At 42.9% G+C, this 20932-nt stretch overlaps 1 protein-coding gene across 1 annotated transcript in view; it reads left to right on the top strand.

Moving 5' to 3' along the window:
• Positions 1–20634, top strand: part of LOC104467579 (glucose 1,6-bisphosphate synthase-like) — a 23839-nt gene extending 3205 nt beyond the window's left edge. Inside the window, exons 2-9 of the mRNA XM_010081406.1 lie at positions 6145–6344; positions 13159–13265; positions 15245–15329; positions 16274–16357; positions 17935–18128; positions 19069–19258; positions 19499–19596; positions 20409–20634. Of these exons, the coding sequence (XP_010079708.1) occupies positions 6145–6344; positions 13159–13265; positions 15245–15329; positions 16274–16357; positions 17935–18128; positions 19069–19258; positions 19499–19596; positions 20409–20634 (1184 nt within the window). The remainder of the gene's footprint in view (positions 1–6144; positions 6345–13158; positions 13266–15244; positions 15330–16273; positions 16358–17934; positions 18129–19068; positions 19259–19498; positions 19597–20408) is intronic.
• The last annotated feature ends 298 nt before the right edge of the window (positions 20635–20932 follow it).

Below are 20932 nucleotides of genomic sequence, written 5' to 3'. Positions count from 1 at the left end.
CTGGCAGCAAACAAATGCCACGCAACCGCTCACTCACCCTTCCCCCTCCCAGGGATGGGGGAGAGAATTAAAGGGGTGAAGGGAGAAGAGGCTCGTGGGGTGAGGTAAGAACAGTTTCATAACTAATCTACAACAAAACTGAAAATAATAATTATAATAATGATATTAGTAATATATACAAATATGCAACAGATACTGCTCACCACCTGCTGACCAAGGCTCAGCTCGTTCCTGGCTAACGATCCTGGAGCAGAGAGAGTCCTGAAACTGCAATCTGAAATGAGAGAAGAGCCCGAGTGTCCAAGAGACTGAGAGCTGACTGAGAGAGGGTGGCAACCCAGAGACAGAGTGAGCATTTCCGAACAGATCCAGATCTCTCCCCTAGCCATGCCGGGCATGGGATGGAACAGACCATTGGCCAGTTTGGGTCTCGGTCCTAAACCTGAGGGCGAATCCTGGGCTGGTCACTGGGGCTGTGCTCCCTCCCAGCTCCTCCTGCCCCTGCAGACACGGGCGCAGCAGAGAAGCTGGAAAGTCCTTGACTGTCCTGGCAGCAGCTCTGCCCATCAGTGTGTGATCAGCTTCTCCCCAGCACAAACCCCAACACAGCCTCACACCAGCTGCTGGGGAGAGAGTTCACTCTGTCCCAGCTGAACCCAGGGCTTTGGGATGTTCCCTGCTCAGCTTCCCAGGGCAGTGAGGGAGAAACTGCACCTGGCAGTCAGCCCCTGAACCCTTTGGGGCATAGATACCAGACGAGCCACCAGTGCTTCTGGAGTGGCTGGGGGACCCTAGGAAAGACCATAAGTCGTGTTGGTGGGGTAAGGCTGCAGGCACTGAGCTCCCCACGGCGCCTTTGCCATCATCTCCCACCCTCTGTGCCTCCAGCAGTGACGCTGCACTAGCTGAGGTCCCTACCCTGACCTGTGTTCCCTGAGCTGCTCTGCTGTCTGCAAGTGCTTCAGCTGCTCTTCCAGAAAGTCTTGTTGGTGCAGAGATTTGGCATGCTCGGATACTGAAAGAAATGCTCATTTTGTGTCGGTGACATCCATGTCCTGCTTGACTTTAGAAGACACACTAAATTCTGTGCACTCCTCAGATGACTAAATCCGTGAGAAGAATTTGAATTGCTTTGTTAGAGCCGTTGGGGATGCAGTGATATCTCAGAGCATTGCTTTTATTAAGGAATTACTGTTTTTGTATGATGCAGCCTGGTTTATTCCTGCTTAAGACAGGAAGCTTTAGGAAGTCTTGTGGTTTTGTTTGGTTTGGTTTTGTTTGGTTTTTTTTTTTTTTTGAGGATATTAAAAATAATGTCCCAACGCTGTAGTTGATGATCTCCGCGAACTTCTGTTTTGCTTACGCTGGGCTTCTGCACTGTGATTAACGGAGTTTAGTGACGTACTGATCCAGGCAACGGGTAAGAGCAGCCACTTCAGTTGCTCTGAGTTTGTGTTTCTAAGCGAATTGAATTTGGTGTTAACACCACGCTGCTGCCTTGCTTGGCTTCAGAAGCTTGAGAAATTCTTTTCTGAGCAGTGCTCTGTTACGGTTATTTTTTTAATACATCAATAAACTACTTAAGGCTGCTAGTAAGCCTCTCAGCTCAGTGTCACGTAACTGCATCCGTGGGGGGATTGATGGTATTTCCTTGGAACTGAGGAATACAGTGGGATGGTGTGTAGCTTGACTCACCTCATACACCCTCCCAGTGCCTCTTGCTTCATGTGACAGGAAAATTAGCGTTGATAGAGACTGTGCAGTGATAGTAATGCTTCAGGAAAATATGCTTTGCGTGAAGGTGTACACGACTTTCTTCTTCATAATCCCAGCCTCTCATATTAAAATCTGTTGTGTGTTTTAACATCACAACTGTTCCACTTTGAAAAGTGAACCTTCATAAGAGCTACTTATGGAACTTTCAGATGTATTACTTTGTTTCCTACCTGTAAAGCAGAACAGCAAACCCCCTGTTTTTTGAAAATTTGCTTGAAATTAAACTTCAACAATGGAAACTATCATTATCTTTGAGCCCCACTTGACTGCAGCACCTTTGGAAACTCTCAGTGTAGAGGGTAAACGGTGTTTGTACCCACGCAGGGTGTTGCAAGAAGCTAAACTGGTCCATAGCCTTTGAAGCTCTGACTCAGAAAAAATGAAAAGCGGGAAGTTTTTGTAAGGATTGTGCCACGGATGGTTGTGATAATAGCTGTCTTGAGATCAGTCTTCTAATGCTGTTGAATGTGTAATCCAGAGTGTGAGACAGATCATCACCACAGCTGAATTTACACTAAGCCTCGTCAAATTCCTTCTTTCTGTTGCCCCAGGAGTTTCAGGTCGTCTGTGGAAAGCTTTGACATTTTCTTCTTTAGCTTGTAACTTTTTTTTTCATAGTAACTTTTTTTTCATCCTTTCTTCTTTTCTGATTGCAGGACATTTTAGTTAACTGAGTGTGATCTGAGCAAATTAAAATGTTATTTGGATGTGATTTTGCCTGACTCATTTTTGTTCCCTAGGAGATAAATAAGTAGCTTCAATCAAAAACGCATGTTAATCTATTGGGAAAATAAGTGTTTGCGCTATTGCTTTGGGAAAGTCTTGCCTCGCTTTTGCAAAACTCTGGACTGTAAGCTGTGTGATGTACTACATGTTATTCCATTTTTGCAGGCAAGCAGTACAGCGTATCCTAAAAAGCTATTAAAGATGCTGTGTAATTTAATAACCTTATTTTAAAGCAAAATTATGGTACCGAATTATAGTGTGAAATGAGGTTTTAATGTACTCTTGCCTCACACTTTGAGATTAGTCATTTGTTTTTGGGTTGACTGCCTATGAACAGCTAAAAGAGAAACTTTCACTTCTGGGATTTAATATTTGTTGTGCCTCATTGTTTTTGTTTTATTTTTAGGCCTTTTTTTTTAGCTGTGGTGTGAGTAATGGCTCACTCTGGTTGCAGAGCCATCTGGGAGCCTGAACAATACTGGCTTGCCTTTTTATTTTAAGGCACAAAGAAATTAAAATTTATTTTAACTTTGTCTCATCCTGCTAGTGTTCAAGATCTGTTATCAAACTGTGGACAAAAAATTTACACAAGTTTTACTGAGTTTTTTTTTCCTAATGAACGTGTGCTGCTCATATCATTGTGCTTTTCCCAACATTTTTCCAGTCCTCCTGAAGAACCTCCCTCTGTGCAGGGCGCGTTTCTCAGTGCTGCAGAAGCTGCCTTGAGAGCGCTGAAGCTGGCTGACCTCTATTTTAAATGTCAGGGGTGCTTCATCCTTGCTTTTCAGATTTCATTTGCCTTTTTTAACCCTTCCTTAGGGCCTTGCTTGAAGCAACACTGTTTTAGAGCAGCTCTTGTGCAGACGGAGCTGTGCTGTTTTGTACAGCCGTGTGTCAGTGTGTTGTAAAGGACAGACATCAGTACTCTCCAATAATTGTTTTTCTTTGTCAAACTGTTCTTGCCTTCTCTCACTTCCCCCAGGTCTCCCCAGGCATGTCCAGGATAGTGTGGTTGGTATTACCGTGACTACCTAATTCTAATCATCATAGGTAATTAATATTAACATTTCCCTATTTTGTCCTGCTGTTTCCTAGCCTCGGTATTAGTTGAGGGTGCAGAATAACTGTGAAGAACAAAGTGTGTGTGCATGGGTTTTGTACACGTGGAAGTTCATAGCTTTGGCCATTGTTCTGGGTTAAGCTGAGACAGAGTTCACTTTCATAACAGCTAGCAAGAGGCTGTGTTTGGATTTGTGCTCAGAGGAAAGCTGATAAAAAGTGATGTTTTCGCGGCTGCCAAGGTCTTTCAGCTTCTCTGCCTGTCTGCAAACAGGAGAAGCTGGGAGGGAGCACAGCCCCAGTGACCAGCCCAGGATTTGATCTTGGGTTGGGGACTGAGACCCAGAGTGGCCAATAATCTATTCCGTAACATACCCATCATGCCCAGGATAGAGGTGAGGACCCTCCGGAAGATTGTCCCTTTTGGTTCCAGATCTTTTTTGCTCCGGGTCATCTCGCTCCAGGTGGTCGCTCTCCCAAGGCCTTCCCCCCCAACCCTGATCAGCTCTGGGTCTGGGATGCTTGGACTGTTCTCTCTGTTCTGTGGGTGCGGTTTCGGGACTCTCCCTGCTCCGGGATCGTTAGCTGGGAACAGGGTGAGCCTTGGTCATGGGGTGGGGGGCAGTGTCACTGTGTATCACTCATTTGTATATTGGTATATAGGATTATTTCCAATATTATTGCAGTTTAGTTATTAAATCATTCTTATCTCAACCCACGTGTCCATTTTTCCCTTCACCCCTTTAATTCTCTTCCCCATGCACGGATGGGGGGGATTGAGTGAACGGGTGTGTGGGTTGGCCCACAGCCAAGGGCAAACCCATCACCCCCGTGATGCAAGTTTCGGGAAATACTGAACGAAGAGAGGGAGATTTCAGTAATCGGAGTCTCTTATCCCCCTGCTGCCTAACATCCTGTGCACGGCATAGGGTTGACTTTACAGCACCCGTAGGATTGTAGCATTGCTGACCTTAAGGTAAATGCTGGAATTAAGCCTTTCAGAGATGTGTATAATCACTCCTTCAGCTGAACAATAAACGAGAGTAAATGTGTTCTCTATACATGGAAATGACAAACACTTATATTCTTTTATAAATGCAATGACTCTTTAAAATGGAGTGGGTTTCGGATCAGGAGAATTGCTTCGTACTGTTCCATTTAGCCAGACTTTTTTCTTGTCCTGTGGCCATTCACTTTAATCGTGGGTTTTAGATGATAAAGCTATGAGATTACAACGTTTCTTAAAATGGTCTGTCCTGACTTGTCTGGTGTTTGTATCTCTTGTGTTGGTACACGGAGCTCTCCTGTGCAGGTCTGGAACTCCCTGCATAGGAAACACTGAGGTCACCCTTGCACCTTTGTCCAGCTTCCAGCCGGGATTGCGCTGTCCTTCTGCCTCTCTCTAGGCATCTGCGAACAGTGGCTGGCGGGGTGCTGGACTGACCGGCCCTTTGGTGTGACCTGGTACCGCCTCTTTCAGGTGACTGACTCTTTCAGTCCCCGCTGTGCAAACATCAGCAGGGAACTGCAGGGAGCTTTCCGTGCAGTAAGCTGTGCAAGCGTGGGGGAAGAGGTGTAACAGTTGGCTACAATGATCCTAGGAAGGGAGAAGCTCTCTGGCTCTTCATATGAACCATAAGACTCTTTATATATAGATACATATCCAATTAACTGATTTACACATGTTGTTTGTAATCTTTCCTTTGAGTAGGTTAGTGAGTGTATATTTGGCTGGTTTTGGGGGCAAAATATAAAGCAACTGCTCTCTTTGTGCTCTCTAAGACCAACTACAAAGTTCTGTGTCGCTGCCATGAGCACTGCTTTTGGGAGCAGATTTTTTTTTTCTTCAGGAAGATGCTAGGTTTTGAAGATGCATCCAGTGATTTCTCCAGAGAATTATTTCTTTAGTGGCTGTATCACATACTGTCTGTAAAATGCTTTCTTTCTGAATTTTTAAGTAATTGAAGAAATTTGTTTTTATTTCTCTGGGATTTACTGAGATCCTTGAGACCCTCCCAGGTACAGTTAAAAATCTAAGTTTGTAGAGTAGTGAAAGTGGCTGTTACAGTCATGGGTGTGATACTTAGCTTCAGGAGTAGGACCTATTTTTTTTTCAACCCACTCATATCCAGTGTATGTGCTGAGAAGGGAAGGTGTCGGCAATGGCTGGGATTTTCTGACAGAAATACCTGTCTTTATTTCAGAGTGTGGGGTAAACAGGGGCTTTGACTCTCGTGTACCCACTAATGTGACTTGAAAAGACAAGCTTTATTTTTGGTTTTACAACGTCAGCTTTATTTTACTGTGCCTGGTTACAGACCTTTCCTGGAGATGGGGAGGAAGGAAGTGCTGTTTTGAAGTTAGGATTTTTGTCTGTCTTCCAGCAGCACAGATCAACTTGGGCTACCTGCCTCGGAAAAACCTCTTGTAAAGCCTGTGCTCCTCACTTACAGGTTTGTGTAGCTGGAAGGGGTATTAGTGAGTAGGCAAACACATCAGCGTGTAAATACGGATGATACAGAAGTGAGAATATTATAGAAATGGGAGTTAAAGTGAGCGTATAGTTCAGATCCTGATTTCAAGAACTAAACGAAGACCTTCCTCTTCTTTTGCAGAACCAGAAAACAAAAGAACAGATTGAAAACTTGTTACAGAATGGAAAGCATAAAGAATTACGGGATCGTCTCTGCTGCAGGCTGACTTTTGGGACCGCGGGGCTTCGCTCTGCCATGGGAGCAGGCTTTTGCTACATTAATGACCTTACAGTGATCCAGTCGACACAGGTAAGCTGCGTAGTTGTGTAGGAGAGGACTGAATGGCTTCACAGGACGTGTTTGGGTCGTATAGTGCACCACTGAGGATGAAACACACAGTAGAGCGATAGCGTGAAATGTTTAGTGCAGAAAGAAAATAAAGTAGCTTGAACAGGTTTAACTGGACATCCTAGGAGGAAGAATATCATCACTTCCACTGGAATTTGGCCAGTAGTTAAAGTCTGTTATAGTGTGCTGAGTTGGAAATCTTCAGCTGTCGTAAGGACTTTTAGTATTTGTCAAAAACTAAACAAAAAACCAATGAGAAAACCCAAAAAGCAGACCCACACCCAATTAAAAAAAAAAGCCTTTTCTTTCATCTTGTAGCCAGAGTTGTGAATAACTACAAAACTAGCAGGTTTTACTCAGCAGATGAACAGGAAGTAGGATGAAGAAGCAAACGCAGACCGAGTGTGAAGAACATCTGTATTGTAAGTGGTTTAACTCCTGGGAATCCTTCCAGTAACACTGGTCACGTTACCTACAACTGGACTGGGTAGTTGTGGAAAATACTGGGGTTAAGCATGCTGGCATTACTGTAGCTCTGTCTGTGGCTCTTGGCACTTTTTAAAGTAGAGATGCAGGAAAGCAGTTTGAGATGGGATCTTAACCTCTCAACCTGCAAATCTCCAGTTACATATTTAATGAGAGTCAGTGATGCGGGGTTTATCTGTGGTTTAATGTCTGTGTTTGGGTTAGAGTGATCATTACAGAATAATTTGTTAAGAAAACATTGTAAACAGATGTTGATCTTTTTGAGGACTGGTTCTTTGAAGTAGGGTATTTTGGGATGGACTTCTTGATTTAAATAGAGGCAGGGAGATCTCGGGACCTAGATGTAGCTCTTGGCTGCCGTTTGGATGGCTGTTATTAGTGGTGGTGGCCAGGGTCTGATGGGATGGGTGTGCGTGTGGGGTAACCTTTTGGGCAGCGAGGCTTCAGTCCTCAGTTCCTGCTCCTCTGCCAGAGCTCAGGCTGTGCTTGGTGGGGTGCTGGCTGTGCGTTTAGAAGGACACAGAAGCTGGTACGTGGAGTTGAGGGGCGGATGGAGGCTGGGATGGGGACATGAACGGTGTCGGTGCTGTGGGGGGAAGACTGGTGGCAGAGACTCCTCACTTCTGACACATCTTCTGACTAGCTAAGCTGATAAACAACCAGAAATGCAACTCTCTGGACTTGTTTCTTCAACATCTTGCACCCTCCTTTTTTCCTCTGATTTTGGTCTTGCCTGCTAGAAGAGGACTGGGAAGATGATCGGATTCTTCTCAGTTTCCCTCCCCGCTTGTCTTCAAGCAATGTTAGTGAGTTGTATTTGTGCTGATTGTCCAAATAACTCAACCTGTTGATGAATATAAGGCTTAACCCTCTGTGTTTTTCTTTGAAATATTGTTTTGTTCGAGGGCAGATGATACCGAGGGCAGTACTTTCTCAAAGAACTTGATCCCCAGTTGTCTCATTTCTTTCTCCACCTTTTTGATGAACACTGTTGGAAGGAACAGTCGATGCTGATTTAGTTTTTGATGAGAAGTGATCCATGCTCCTTTTCTGTATTGCTGTCTCATAGTGAATTTTTTTCTTAAATTTGCTCATTGTACAGTACCAGAGTGCCTTTCAGCTGCTGTGTTTCTCTTACCAATTTTTCCTCAAAACAAGTGAACTAAGCTACCCTTCACAACTGAACTTCATACGAAATTAATTCAGAGTACATTGGAAATTGATCTGATATTATCCAGACTTTGAGCATGTGACCGAAGAGTCTGAATTTGAATTTGATTTATCTAGCATTGTAGTCCTGTACCAACTATAATTCCTGACTTTGGTAGTCATTGTTGCACATACTTTATTACGGTGAATATTAAAAACCAGTTGGATTCTTCATCTGCATAATACAGCTTTCTCTCGCCTCAGTGAAGGTAGTGGGAGGCAAGGAAAGAGAAGTGTTGAATCCTTTTGAAAGCAAATAGCACGAGTCAGAAAATGGATGTTCCATACTTGCTTTCCTTATGAAGATGTAAAACACAAGTGGCTTGGGACTGGGTATATTAAATATACTTAAACATCTTATCTGTTCCCACCTTTAGTCTTGACTACTGAAAATATAATGAACTGAAATGTTTGTAACCATTGTCCTTGGAACATCAAGAAAGTTTCCCTTCTGACAAACCTACTGAGCCTTACCTACTTTGTCAAGTGCTTTTTTTATAAGCGGAGCTTCAGCCATATGATAAAAGGTGTTTTATTACGTGATTTACAGAGGGTTGATAAAATCTCTCATTTCGTACTGTGTACTGCAACATTTCAGAATAGCTGTCTCTCTGCAGGTTAACGCTCTAATAGAAGTCCCTCAGCAGACACGCCTGAAATGATTTGTTTTGGATTGGCTCAGAGTAAGTGGTGTGCTTAGAACTTGGAACAACTGGGGCTCTGTTCAGCTCTTTGATGCTGCTGATGTCTGACTTGTACAACTGGAGCCCAGACTCTTGCGGTGAAACCAAATTCCGATACAGCCTTTGAAAAGAAGTGACATGTTGGAGTGTATTGGTGGGGTTTGAAACCCAACCTTATCTGACCTTTTTTTCTCTTCAGCATCATCTTGGGTCTAACAAAGTTTTTGTGAGGTTTCTGACCTGTAAACCGGACACATCTTAGGATGATGCTTCCTTTAATTCCAGCCTTACTGATCTGAGTGTGCCAAACTCACTGCTACAAACAATGTAATGGTGTGAACAAAACCTGCTGATGTGGTACCGGGGGCGTCCACTGATCTGGTGGGAACGAGCTGAAGAGATTAAGAAAAAAATTGTTTTTAAACTAGTAGTTTGTTGCCAGTGGTGGAATTGTTTAGAGTAGCAAAGTTGCTTTGAATAAGTCCACTTTTCTTTGAAGCAGAGTAAACATCTCGGTAATGCAGAGGAAGTTAACAATAGTCACTTCACTTTCTGGCCAGCACAGCCGGTTGAATTCAGAGTCGCTGATGCTCGGGTGCCTGAACGTTGCACGCTGCCTTTGTGTTTCCAGTCTCGTGAAAGCGTGACTGAGCTTGGATCAGCTGACTGATACGCATTCTTGGCAGAAAGTGAAATGTTTTTCGTTTTGGTCAGCAGGGAATGTGTTTGTCAGTTCAGTTTCATGGGCATTACCAGTTTCTGAAAGAAACAAACTGGGTTGTATTCGTTTGCTCCCTGCGTAGAGCTTCTATTTTTAGTTGTTTATTAAAACCATCTATCAAGTTAGAAAAAAGCAATCTCTGGGAAGCAGATTAAAACTTGTTCCTGAAGTAAACTGCAGGAGATTTAATCTCTTTGTTTGAGTACACGTGTTTCAGAAGCTAAGTGCTGAACCTGATCTGAAAACGGGCAACCCTGTCTCGCTGTGTTTGTCCTGCCCTACTGCAGGCCTTTCACAAAGAGTAGACTTAAGTGCCATTGAAATATATCCTCCTGTTAAAATAAACCTTAGTTAAGTTGCATGCTTAAGTGCATGCTGGGTTCTTCATTTGCACGATTATATTCGTATCACGAAAGGTACAGAGTATCCAGAAGTTGCTTTGACTCTTGTGAAGGTTGTAGCTATGCCACCTACACAGAGCCCAGATTTTCCTGCTCCAATGTTGCTTCTCTCCTGCTGAGCCAATTGCTTTTATTAATAGGCAAGTAACCCCTTGCTGACCTCCCCGATGACAAAACCAGACATCTTTGCGTCGTTGCTGTGAGTTTCCTGTTGCCATATAAGCAAAGCTAAAGATAATAGTTGACAGATTGAAATACCAAACTTCATAAAGCTGTTATTGTCCCTCTCGATTTCATCAACCAAAAATCTTTCCATCCTGTTCTTGATATAATCTCTTTCCCCTCAGTTCTCTCTTGAAATTGATTATTATGATTGCAAGAGTGTTATTTTAAAGCAGGGCTGTGGAAGCAGACTAGATCTGTCTGAGAATTTTTTGACCTGAACTGTGCAGTGGTACAAATATTTCTAATACTTCAGTGCACCTACAGAGAATTTTGGTTTAGATCCACTGAGGTGGTTATACATTTGTGTGGTGACACTTGCTAGTAACTTGCTGATTATCACCAAATATAGAATGGCAAGATGTTGACTTTGATATCTTCAATTTAGAATCAGTAGCTATCCCAGGAGAAATTAGATGAGGACATGATCAAAATGTAAGTCTTGTAAAAAGGAAATAGGAATTCTTTAAATGGAGAAACTCATAAAGAAAGGACTCATCCCAAGAGGTGCTGGAGTTCCTAACTGCCCTCTGAGAAAGGGAGAACGACCCCTGGAAGAAAATAAGTGTGAACTTGAGTAGAGGGCTCAGATAGTAGAGAGACTCTGCATTCACTTCCTCTCACTGTCATTTTTTGATTTATTTTTATTTCCTGAAGCTTTAACAGAGGTATTTGGGTAGTAAGCATGTCCTGTAGGGCTGGACTGATTTCAGCTGTGGGATCTTTGGCTCAGCTTAAGGTATTTTGTTCTTGTATTGCATATTGTGTTGTCTTGATTTTAAGCATGGCAGAAAGTAAAGACATTCCGATTTTTATTAATAGGAAAACTTTGATCCCTGTCAAGCAGTGAAGCTGGTTTAAGAGAATGTCCTAGGAAAAAAATCTCACCTCGCCCTTGAGGAGAGTGTAGTGGCACCCAATAGCTGCCAGAAATGCTCTGGCAGGAATAGCTGAGCTGAGGTGCAGGGGAGAAGGAGCAGAAGCTCAAATCTCCTAAAAAGATCAGTGTGGGCCCTTTCTTTGCAACAAAAATAACTGAGTTGTTCGGTGTTTGAGGTGTGAGGAAAGGGAAAGCTGGGGGATGTGTGAGAGTGCCGACATTGGAGCCAAAAAGCCAACCCAGCTGTGATGGCTGTCATTGGGGTGAGGAAGAAATGGGATGTGCAGAATCCCAGAGATGCCAGCGTTGCCAGAAAGTTCAAGGGATGCCTCTGCAGCCAAGGGAGAGCTCCTGGGGGGTAGGTGTGGAATAGAAATCGTGTTTTCATTTGTAAATAGTGATTTGTAATGTATTGGCTTTCTTATGTGGCCAGGACTATTAGTTGTCCTGTCTGAATTTACCTCCGTTCGCGCTGCTTCTGAAAAAGTTTCTGTGCCCCTGTTTGTTTTCTGATTCTGACTAGTAGCTGATTGTTTAAAATGGTCCTGCTGCTTCTGTAAATTTTGCCTTTTTTGTGCAGTTTCTTGATGTTTGAGAACTAGTTCAGCTAAAACTCTGCAGTGCGCTCTCAACTCAAGGCACCGCTGGCCTGAAGAAGGGATCTGTTGCTAAGAAATCTGCTTTTCATCTCTTTAAATCTTATTCAATGTGTTCTAGTCAAACTTGATCAAGTTTTCCCCGTTCCTCTATCCCTCATCTCTTTACAACTGTGAATGAAGGGTCTTGAGAGTTGTCAGGGCGGTGTGAATGTGTTTGTGTATCGACATATTTCAGTTTGGTGTGAAGGTGACAGCGGCTGGCGATCGTGCCATGGCACAGCACCAATTTGGTCATTATTCAAAGATTTTTATTCAACTTTTTCCTCTCTGTGTGGATCCCTCTATAGCAACACTATACCTGCAGCTGAAATGGTTCTTCAGAGAGATGCCGCTTGTTCGTAGCACAGTCTGTGGTGGAAAGGGAAAGAACCATTAAAAAAAGAGCCCAGCTGAGTCTCACGGGTGGGAGGCAGGCTAGCTTTCCAGTTTCCAGATCCGGATAAGGACATTGTAAATAATTACACTCAATACTGGAGGAAAAATCTGTTTAATTCTAGTACAAGCCACCCTCGCCCCTTCTATCAAGAGGAAGCTTGTACCCTCAGAAGAGGTGGCCTTTTTAGGAAAAGCTTGACTACGGCAAGTTCACAGGGACGTGTGTGTGTTGGGGAAAGCTGCTTCCCGATTGTGGCAAAGTGCAGCCTCTGGAAACCTCCGTTAACAAGAGCGCTTCCATGTCAAGAGCACCCATCTCCTCCTGTTGGAAAAGAACGGGTGGCTGACCAAGAGGCTGTTCGTTTTTCTCCTATGTATGTTTCGGCACATATTTCTCCTCACCCCCAATGTGTGTTAAAAATTTACTCCCCCTTTCTTCTCCCTGCACGGGGATCTTCTCCGATAGCTTGCCATGGGAAATGTTCTACATTGGTGTGCAGAAGACAGCTGGTATTTGTATTATTGTATCTGCTCAGTGTAAACCGAGGACTTCAATCAGTCTGCCTGGAGCAGGTGACTAGTAATAAACTTCAGTTTGAAGGATGGGTAGGAATGAAGCAGCCTTTTAATGCAAATGTAGAACAAAGGTTTTGGAAGCAGCGCTGAAAAGGTGGCTGACTTGTGCTGCTGTGAGCACAAGGATAAAGACTGGCACTAGCCTTACATTGCCTGAGTGGATGGACTTTCAAAAAATGGATTTTTCTCAGCTGGGTCTTTAGGAAGATGGTTTGAATACATGAAAGCACAGTACGGACTGAAAACAAGTGTTTGCTGCTTGAGGATTTTGCAGGCTGAGCTTTCTGTTTATGCTATTTGGTCACTTATTGTTGTATGGCTTTTCTTTCCCACAACTGTTTCTTAGCTCTCTTTCTCTCTGTAAACACTCCAGGGAGAAATAAATACACTGCTTTGGTGACTGTCATTATTGACATTTTTGCTGAGCTGTATTTTGCCTACTGACACTACCCATCCTGTGGGAAAGATCATTTTTAATGTTTGTGTGTGCTGTGCTGGAGCTAATTCTTCGGTGTCTTTTTTCTTTTTTTTTTTTTTTTTTTTTTTTCTTTCTTTCTTTCCAGGGGATCTACAAGTATCTGGAGGGGTGTTTCTCAGACTTTAAGCAGAGAGGCTTTGTTGTTGGATATGACACACGAGGTCAGGTGACCAGCAACTGCAGCAGTAAGAAGTATGAGTATTGATTACATTTGCAAGACTAGAAATTAAATTGTGGCTTGAAATGCATTCTGTTCTATCTGAATATTTTTGTCATGAACTCCACACGGTCCTTCTCCCTTAGTCCATTTAAATAGTAATGAAGAAGAGCACCGACTAAAGCCCCTAGAGTACCGGTTGCCGGCAGACGGTAGAGTGTAAGGCTAGTCACTTCACCAAAGAGTTTACAGTCCACATGCACAAGAACGTTAGGCAGACGTTAAGAAGTTGATATACCCGGAGAGAAATGTGAATGTGAAAGCAAATACAGAACACTAAGAGTTGTCCTCTTTGCAAGGAAAGGGGAGAGAGGCTCTGTAAAGGAACTGCTTTCTGAGTTCTGTAAGGAACCCTAGTCCCTTGTCATTCAGGGAGCGAAACACGTGTTGTAGCGGGATGCTTTACAAAAATCCAAGCCGGTAGCTAGTTATTATTTAGTTAATGAATAATTATTATAGTTAATGTAGTTATTGCAGTTAATTGTTTTAACTAATTTAGTTATTTTTTTAAATTCTTGTCAATATTTAGTATTCTAGGGATACAAAAGTTCTTGGTATGATAGGGCACGGAATCTGGTGACTGTCTTCTGAGAGTTTATCTGTTGCCCTGGGGTCCGCCTCTCCGTGCCTTGCTGCCTGGCCTTCACATACATGCGGCACAGCAGGCACCAGTCTTTGGCATAAGAGTTTTAAACTCGTCTGTTACACTGCATTTGCAAGGCTATGACCCAAATTGTCTGGGTTATGCACGGCTTAAAAACATGGAAGTGGAAGAAAAACCTTCCTTTTCAGCTGCACAAACCTGGAATTCTGACTTGATGGCAGCACAGTCATCGTGTTTCACATGTCAGAGGAACAAATCGATTTTCAGCTACATGCCTCTTGTCCCCTTGGGATGACACACTGACAGTAGTGCTAAAATCAAATGGAACCTCCCCAAAAGCATGTTTGCAGTTGCACCAGCATGTTTATCCAGCAGTAGGAGTGCCCCTTTCTTCGCATCGGGCCTGGTGCCGAGGGAGGTGGCAGACCGGCTACATCCCATAATTAAGTTGGTGTAAACCATTGGGATACACAAGGAAAATTTCAGTAGCTTCAGCTGCAAGCTGAGCCCTCAAACTCTTTTAAGTGGTTTCAGGTTATGTTTGATGGGTGCTATAGTGAAATTCTGAGTAACTGAAGCTTAGACTTACAGGATACTCATCGTGGGAGATAAGGAAGGAAGTATTGATGCTTGTTTGTCATAATGAGCGAGCAAAGCACACTTAAAGCGTTTCATCTCTCATCGGTTTTGAGTGAGACTTCCCATTAGCTGCTGAGCTCTCTATACCTGACTTGAACATTTTCATATCAAACAGTTACCTGAAAGAGAATGAGTTTCCCTGCCGCTTGAGAGAAGTTGATTATAAAGGCAAGATTTAAAAGCATGAGTGCTGTTACTGTTTCTAAACTTTCTGGAATAAGAGCGTGCTGGTTTGCAGAACTGTATTTTAGGAATTGATCTTCTTCAGAGATATTGTCTGGAGCTGCTGAACAAGGCTGGCAAACCAGCTTTGCTGGGTGGGATACTGAATCCTTTTCCAACCCTGCTGTTGCAGCCATCTGGCACTTTAGCCTTTCTGGGAGACTGGTTCTGTCCTTGAATGAAGGACAAGTGTCACACCAGCAGGTCCTGTAGCTCTGTTTTTTGATATCACTGCTCTGTGTACGTGGTTGACTGAAGTGCCTTGTGCTCTTCAAGCCACGAATAAAAGCACTGTCTCGGATTCTACAGCCTGAAAAGGGTGTTACAGTGACTGTACAACCTGTGGGAATCCACAGCTCCTGGTGTAAGCCAAAAGACAACAGCGGGGTTTGAGAAACAAGTGAAGTGAACGTTACAGTAATGCCATATGGCTGTTGGATTGTCCTGGGGAGTTGGGCTGACTGAATGTTTTCTTTTTCATCTCGGTAGGCTCGCAAAGCTCACTGCAGCAGTCCTGCTGGCTAAAGATGTACCTGTGTACTTCTTTTCCACATACGTCCCTACGCCGTTTGTGGTGAGTCATCTTCTCTTTTAGGTTGTTGAACCGTGCAGTTAAGGGAGTATTTGAAAAGTTGACTAAAAATGTGAACTAGCAATTTTCTTCTCAAGTTCTGTTATTTAAACAGGAAAAAAAGGGGCTGCTTGGTACACTTGGCTCTTCAAGGAGGCTGTAAGAAGAATGTCACTGAATTTTTCCTGTGTGCAGACAGTCCACAAGATTGCATTTCGGCCCAGGCTGCTGTGCGAGGGCAGCAGTTCCTGCAGTCCAGGCTTTGCTCTGTTGGTTACAGGGGAAGCATTCTGCTGTTCTTTTATCCTGTGCTTAAACACCTGAATGCCATGATATTTGTGTGTGAATATATACACGTGTATAGGGACTGTATGGTTTTGCACATAAGACTTCCCCAGCTTAGAGTGGAAGAAATGAAGGATTGCCTCTCCTTTTAATATCTCAAAAAATAGAGGTTTTTGTTCAAGTCACAGAAGCTTTTTATTGCAGAGTTTTAAATCCTTGTTTCGTATTCTGCACACTTCTAGTGTGCTGTGTATGCTGTGGATCTTGTTTCGAGGGGAGAACTGAAAGGACTGGACGCTCTTTAGCGGGACATACCTGTAACTTGTTTTTCAACAAGCCTTTTGGTGAATTCCTTCATTCTGTTTCAACCTTCTTTATTTCAAATCCTAGAGTAATCTGAGTGGAGACTCTGTAGTTGGCCAGTTAACAATTGGGTTTGTGTAGTTGATAAATAGAATAATACAACAGGGTAGAACAAGCTGTCTCTCTGTTAGTAGCTGCAGAAAACAGAATGACGAGCATTCATACATACAATTTTCAGATGAACTGGTGAGTCACTTCTCCTGCAGCATCTTATGGTACAACTGTCCTAACAATGTGATGTTGTTTGTGCCAGCTGTGGAACTCTTGGGTAAATGGACATTTCTGGGTTTCCTTTTCAGCCCTATGCTGTTCAGGAGCTCAAAGCTGTGGCTGGTGTGATGATCACAGCATCCCACAACCGGAAGGAGGACAACGGATACAAGGTAAGACTTGAACTTGAGGTTCGTGGCATGTCACAGCCAGATTATTACAGATATTACCTACGTGCCTTTGGTATTTGTCTGCTTCTGGAGCATGTGCATGTACATTGAAAGGAAAAATGTTTTCAAGGAATTAATTCCTCTATAACCTCCTGAATTACACACACTTACTTAAGACCACATGGCTTCTGTGTCTTGAGCACAATTCTGTTGTGACATTCCATCGAGTCTAATCTGCAGCTGAAGAAACGCTTAAGCAATTTATTATGTGCTCTCTTAGACTTAAAAATGAGTTTAAACTTAGGTGAATTAGTCAGCACAGTAGGTGACTGTGCTGAAGATGGCGATGGTTTAAGAGTTGGTCAATAAAACTTTGTAGTAGTGTGTTGCTCCCTGTGAGGTTGATTTTCTGGGCACTGGGAGGGAGGCAGGTGGCTTCATTTTGGAAGCTCAGAACAGTATAACCACCTATAATAGCAAATGCTGCTTGTGCAGTGTTGAAACAGGGTATTTCCTTTCAAAACTTTGTAAGAATCAGAGCTAAAATGGAAACTCTAACTAAACTTAGCATTCTAGAAGCTTAGTAACGGATCAGTGAGTAATGGCAGTGACAGGAAAACCAGTTTTACTCTGCACAGAGATAACCCTTGGAGGCGATTGTGCTACACTCGTCCTCTGCGGAAAAAATTGTAAAGTACTTCACCAGCCTTTACTTCTGCTTAGCAATGAAGAAGAAAAAAAAGTAGCATCAGTTTTCCAGGTGCTTCATTTATCAAGAAGCTATTATGTTTGTGTCTTCTGATAAAAAAGCATTTTACTTGGGCCAGGATATTGGTTTTGCTAGTCTTTCACAAGAGCTGTTTTCTCTTTCACTGTTTCCTCTGTGAATTCGGCAACTTCTGAAGGTTTTGGCCAATTCGAACCAAACTTGACAAACCCGGAGTTCTGAAGATGCTGAGTACTTTGGGGTTTAATGAAAGCCAGGGGATAAGAAACGAGAGTCAGATTGGTTTGAGCAGAAAGTCTGCACTGTGAACTCAACAACGATGTTGGAAAGAAACTGTGGGAAAATGGGCATCTAAAGAATTCTTTAACAAAGACTTTTTATAGTTCAGGATTTGATAGTGCTCACAGCTGAAATATTATAGTCGTCCAGTTACAGAAAAACACGTACCTTGGCATGCTGCTTATCTGCTTTGATTTCAAAAGCAAGTTCTGCTTTTTCCAAAGGAATGCCAGACTGTGTGGAAGGTAATGTTTTTCTTCTTTTGCAGTTTGCACAACACTCTGAAATGTAAGTGCCCAGTTTCAGTTTCTCACGTCCTGATGGTTTTAGTCATAATAGCCGAATACCAGCTTTTTTGAAAACAGGTTGTGTTGCTGAGTAGCTTTCAGTGCATAACTAAAGCTGTAAAATATACAATCCCAGATGATGTTTGAGAATCCAGACAGTCTGACACTAGACTTTTCTGTGTGACTTCAAGAAGCAGGAAGTATGCGGAATCCTATAGCTAAAACAATTTCTGAAGTTGATAATCTTTTAAATAAACTGTATCTTGTTTTCCTTAAACTTATCCCAGGTTTATTGGGAAAATGGAGCACAGATCACCTCTCCTCACGATAAGGAAATTATAAAATGTATAGAAGAATGTGTTGAACCATGGAATGGCTCTTGGAATGAGAATCTAGTAGACACCAGTCCACTTAGACAGGATCCTCTGAAGAAAATCTGTGACCGTTACATGGAGGATCTGAAGAAGATCTGTTATCACAGGTATTGCATAAAACAAATTGTACTTAAGTTGTATTTTTAAGGAAGCCATGGGTTACATGTGGAAAATCGAGTGCTGACAGATAAACTTCACTAATAAAGCATGCGATGCTGCCACACAGAAATGGTTTTGATTTGGGTATAGGAGCTGGGCTGTCTTCCAAAATTTTAATAGTTTTGGGACCTGCCTGCAGTGACTTTTGTCATCACAAAGCAGTGACTTGGTTTCTGTCTTTGCGGTTCACAGGAGCTGGGTGCTCCGCTCTGCCGCAGGCGTCACTGTCTGCCTGAGGCCATTGCACTGTTGTGCTCTCCGTGGTGGGAATAACTTTCACCTCCCCTGTCTGTCTCACCCCATCCCTTCTCTGATGTGGCACTAAATGGGACTGTCACCATCGTTAGGACCAACCCATACTGGTGACAATAAAGCAGCCTGCCTTTGGACGGCAGGCTACAGTAAAGCACCCTGATGTGAACCTTTTTATGAGTATGCTCAAAGAGTTCCGAATCAAATGCAGAAATTCAGAGTAAAGCTGAGGTGTGCATGCATGGAACAGAGGTGAGAAGATTAAAGGTTAGCTGGGGCAGAAGACGAGTAAAAGGAGGAGGATGAATAACGTAGGTAGAGTAAAGGCAGAGTAAGATCTTCAGGATGGTGGAAGAGCTTGAGTTTGATGCAGAAATTAGCAGTTCATTCTTGGGAGACTTTCAGCCAATTCAGCAGAAGGTAAAAATCTCATTTTCTGGGAGAAGAAGCTTAAACCAGCAATTTCTAGTGAAAGTCCAAACCAGCACTGTTCACTTATTCCTTCTTTGAAATTAATGCAGAAATCCACAGAATAGTGCAAAGTGTAATTGCAGTTTCTTCTGTTTTTGCTTTCCCACATGAAAGTAGTCTCATTAAATAACTCAAATCTTACTGAAATTCGTTTTTCCTTCTCAGGGAGCTAAACATGCAAACAAATTTGAAGTTTGTTCATACCTCATTTCATGGAGTTGGACACGACTATGTGCAGTCGGCTTTCAAAGCATTTGGCTTTCAGCCCCCTATTCCAGTACCTGAACAAAAAGATCCAGATCCAGACTTCTCTACTGTCAAATGTCCAAATCCTGAAGAAGGAGAATCCGTGCTGGTATTTTTGTTTCTACTTCTATCAGATTTATGTATTTCTACGGGCTTTCCTCTTTTTGGATACAATACTGTGATCAAAAAAACAAGTTGGGGAAGGGAACAGAGAGTACCTGGCTTTCAGCTTTGTTAATACAGCGGGCAGTTCATACGAGATCTTCTTAGCTGCATGTTATATGTAATTCAGAAATAAAACTCTGGGTTTATTTGATTGTGTGATTATTTTCCCACCTCCTCCCACCAGGAGTTGTCACTGAGGCTTGCAGAGAAAGAAAATGCTAGAGTAGTGGTGGCTACTGATCCGGACGCAGACAGACTAGCAGTGGCAGAACAGCAGGAGAAGTAAGTGACGGGACCTTCTATTTTATCTCTTTTCTGTGCAAGAGGTAGCGAAAATTGCAGGATGTCCCCAAATGCTAGACAGGCACGCACCTTCAACCCACTCCTTCCTGTTGTGACTTAGCTATTTGAGTATTTTTCTTGCTAGCTTCATCTTTTTGGTATAGCTCCACTTGAAATAGTATATTTTAAATAAAAGTAGCTAATAACTTGGAAAAGATTAAATGCTTGCCAGTGTTACAGTCAATGGCCAAATAAAATTTAACTGAAGAGTGGTTCCTAAAGGCAGTAAAATCTTGTTGTTACTGTTTTTTCACTTCTGTTAGGCAAACAAATTCTGCCTTGGGACAGTTAGCTGTTGCGGGCTTTTTTTGTTTGTTTTGTTTGGTTTGGTTTTCCCCTGGCTTTTTCCTATTGAATAGAAATTATTTTTCTCCCACTAACAGGGCAAAATTCTGACCCTTGTGTAAGTAACCGTCTATAATGCGTGGCTGTGCAGGCATTGCCTGACTGCAGTGTATAGACTGTAGAGACTGCTGTACTTCTGCTTGAGAACTTCCAAAGACCTCAGCTGTTCTGAGAGGTGACAGTAAGGATACTTCATTGGTATCTTTGCTTGCTAACAGAACGTACAGGGCTTGTAAATCATTGAGATGTGGGAAATGTCGAGTCCTGGTAGTACAGTGGCTTTGTATAGAGCAGCTTGTCCATGTGCTCAGATTCCTGTTGTTCCGCTGACTGCAGAAAACCTCTCCCCCTGCGTGGATGCTCCTGGAAACCTGAAAGAGCTCTTACACTTTCTGTCCTGTCTGCAGTGGCTGCTGGAAGGTGTTCACTGGCAACGAGCTAGCAGCTTTGTTTGGGTGGTGGATGTTTTCTTGCTGGAAGGAAAACTGCTCCGAAGATGCTGATGTGAAGAATGTTTACATGTTAGCGACCACAGTCTCCTCGAAAATTTTGAGGGCAATTGCGCTTAAAGAAGGATTTCACTTTGAAGTAAGTGTGGGTTTTATGATGTCGTCTTGGCAGAGTAAAATCTGATCGCCGTGTTCTCCATCTAGCCCCCCCACTCGTGACTTTATGAAATGAAAAACACAAATAACTTCCAGTCTTGTGCCTGGGAGCTTTTATGCATTCCGACTTGCAGAGAATTGCTTTACAAGCCTGATTTCAGCATCTGCAGTGTTTCCCAATGCACAGCTCAGCGAATGCATACTGTGAGGTCAACTTATGGAAAGCTGCAAGGAGGCTGAAGCAGGTGACACAAATTAAAACCAAAATTGCAGTTAGTAGAAATGCCTTTGTCTTGGTTATTATCCTAGAGAGAAATTATTCTGTG

This window comes from Pterocles gutturalis, unplaced genomic scaffold (assembly GCF_000699245.1).
Source record: "Pterocles gutturalis isolate BGI_N339 unplaced genomic scaffold, ASM69924v1 scaffold24464, whole genome shotgun sequence".
NCBI classification, from domain to species: domain Eukaryota; kingdom Metazoa; phylum Chordata; class Aves; order Pterocliformes; family Pteroclidae; genus Pterocles; species Pterocles gutturalis.
Note: the sequence above shows the minus strand (reverse complement) of the source record. Positions and strands in the feature narration are given on the sequence as shown.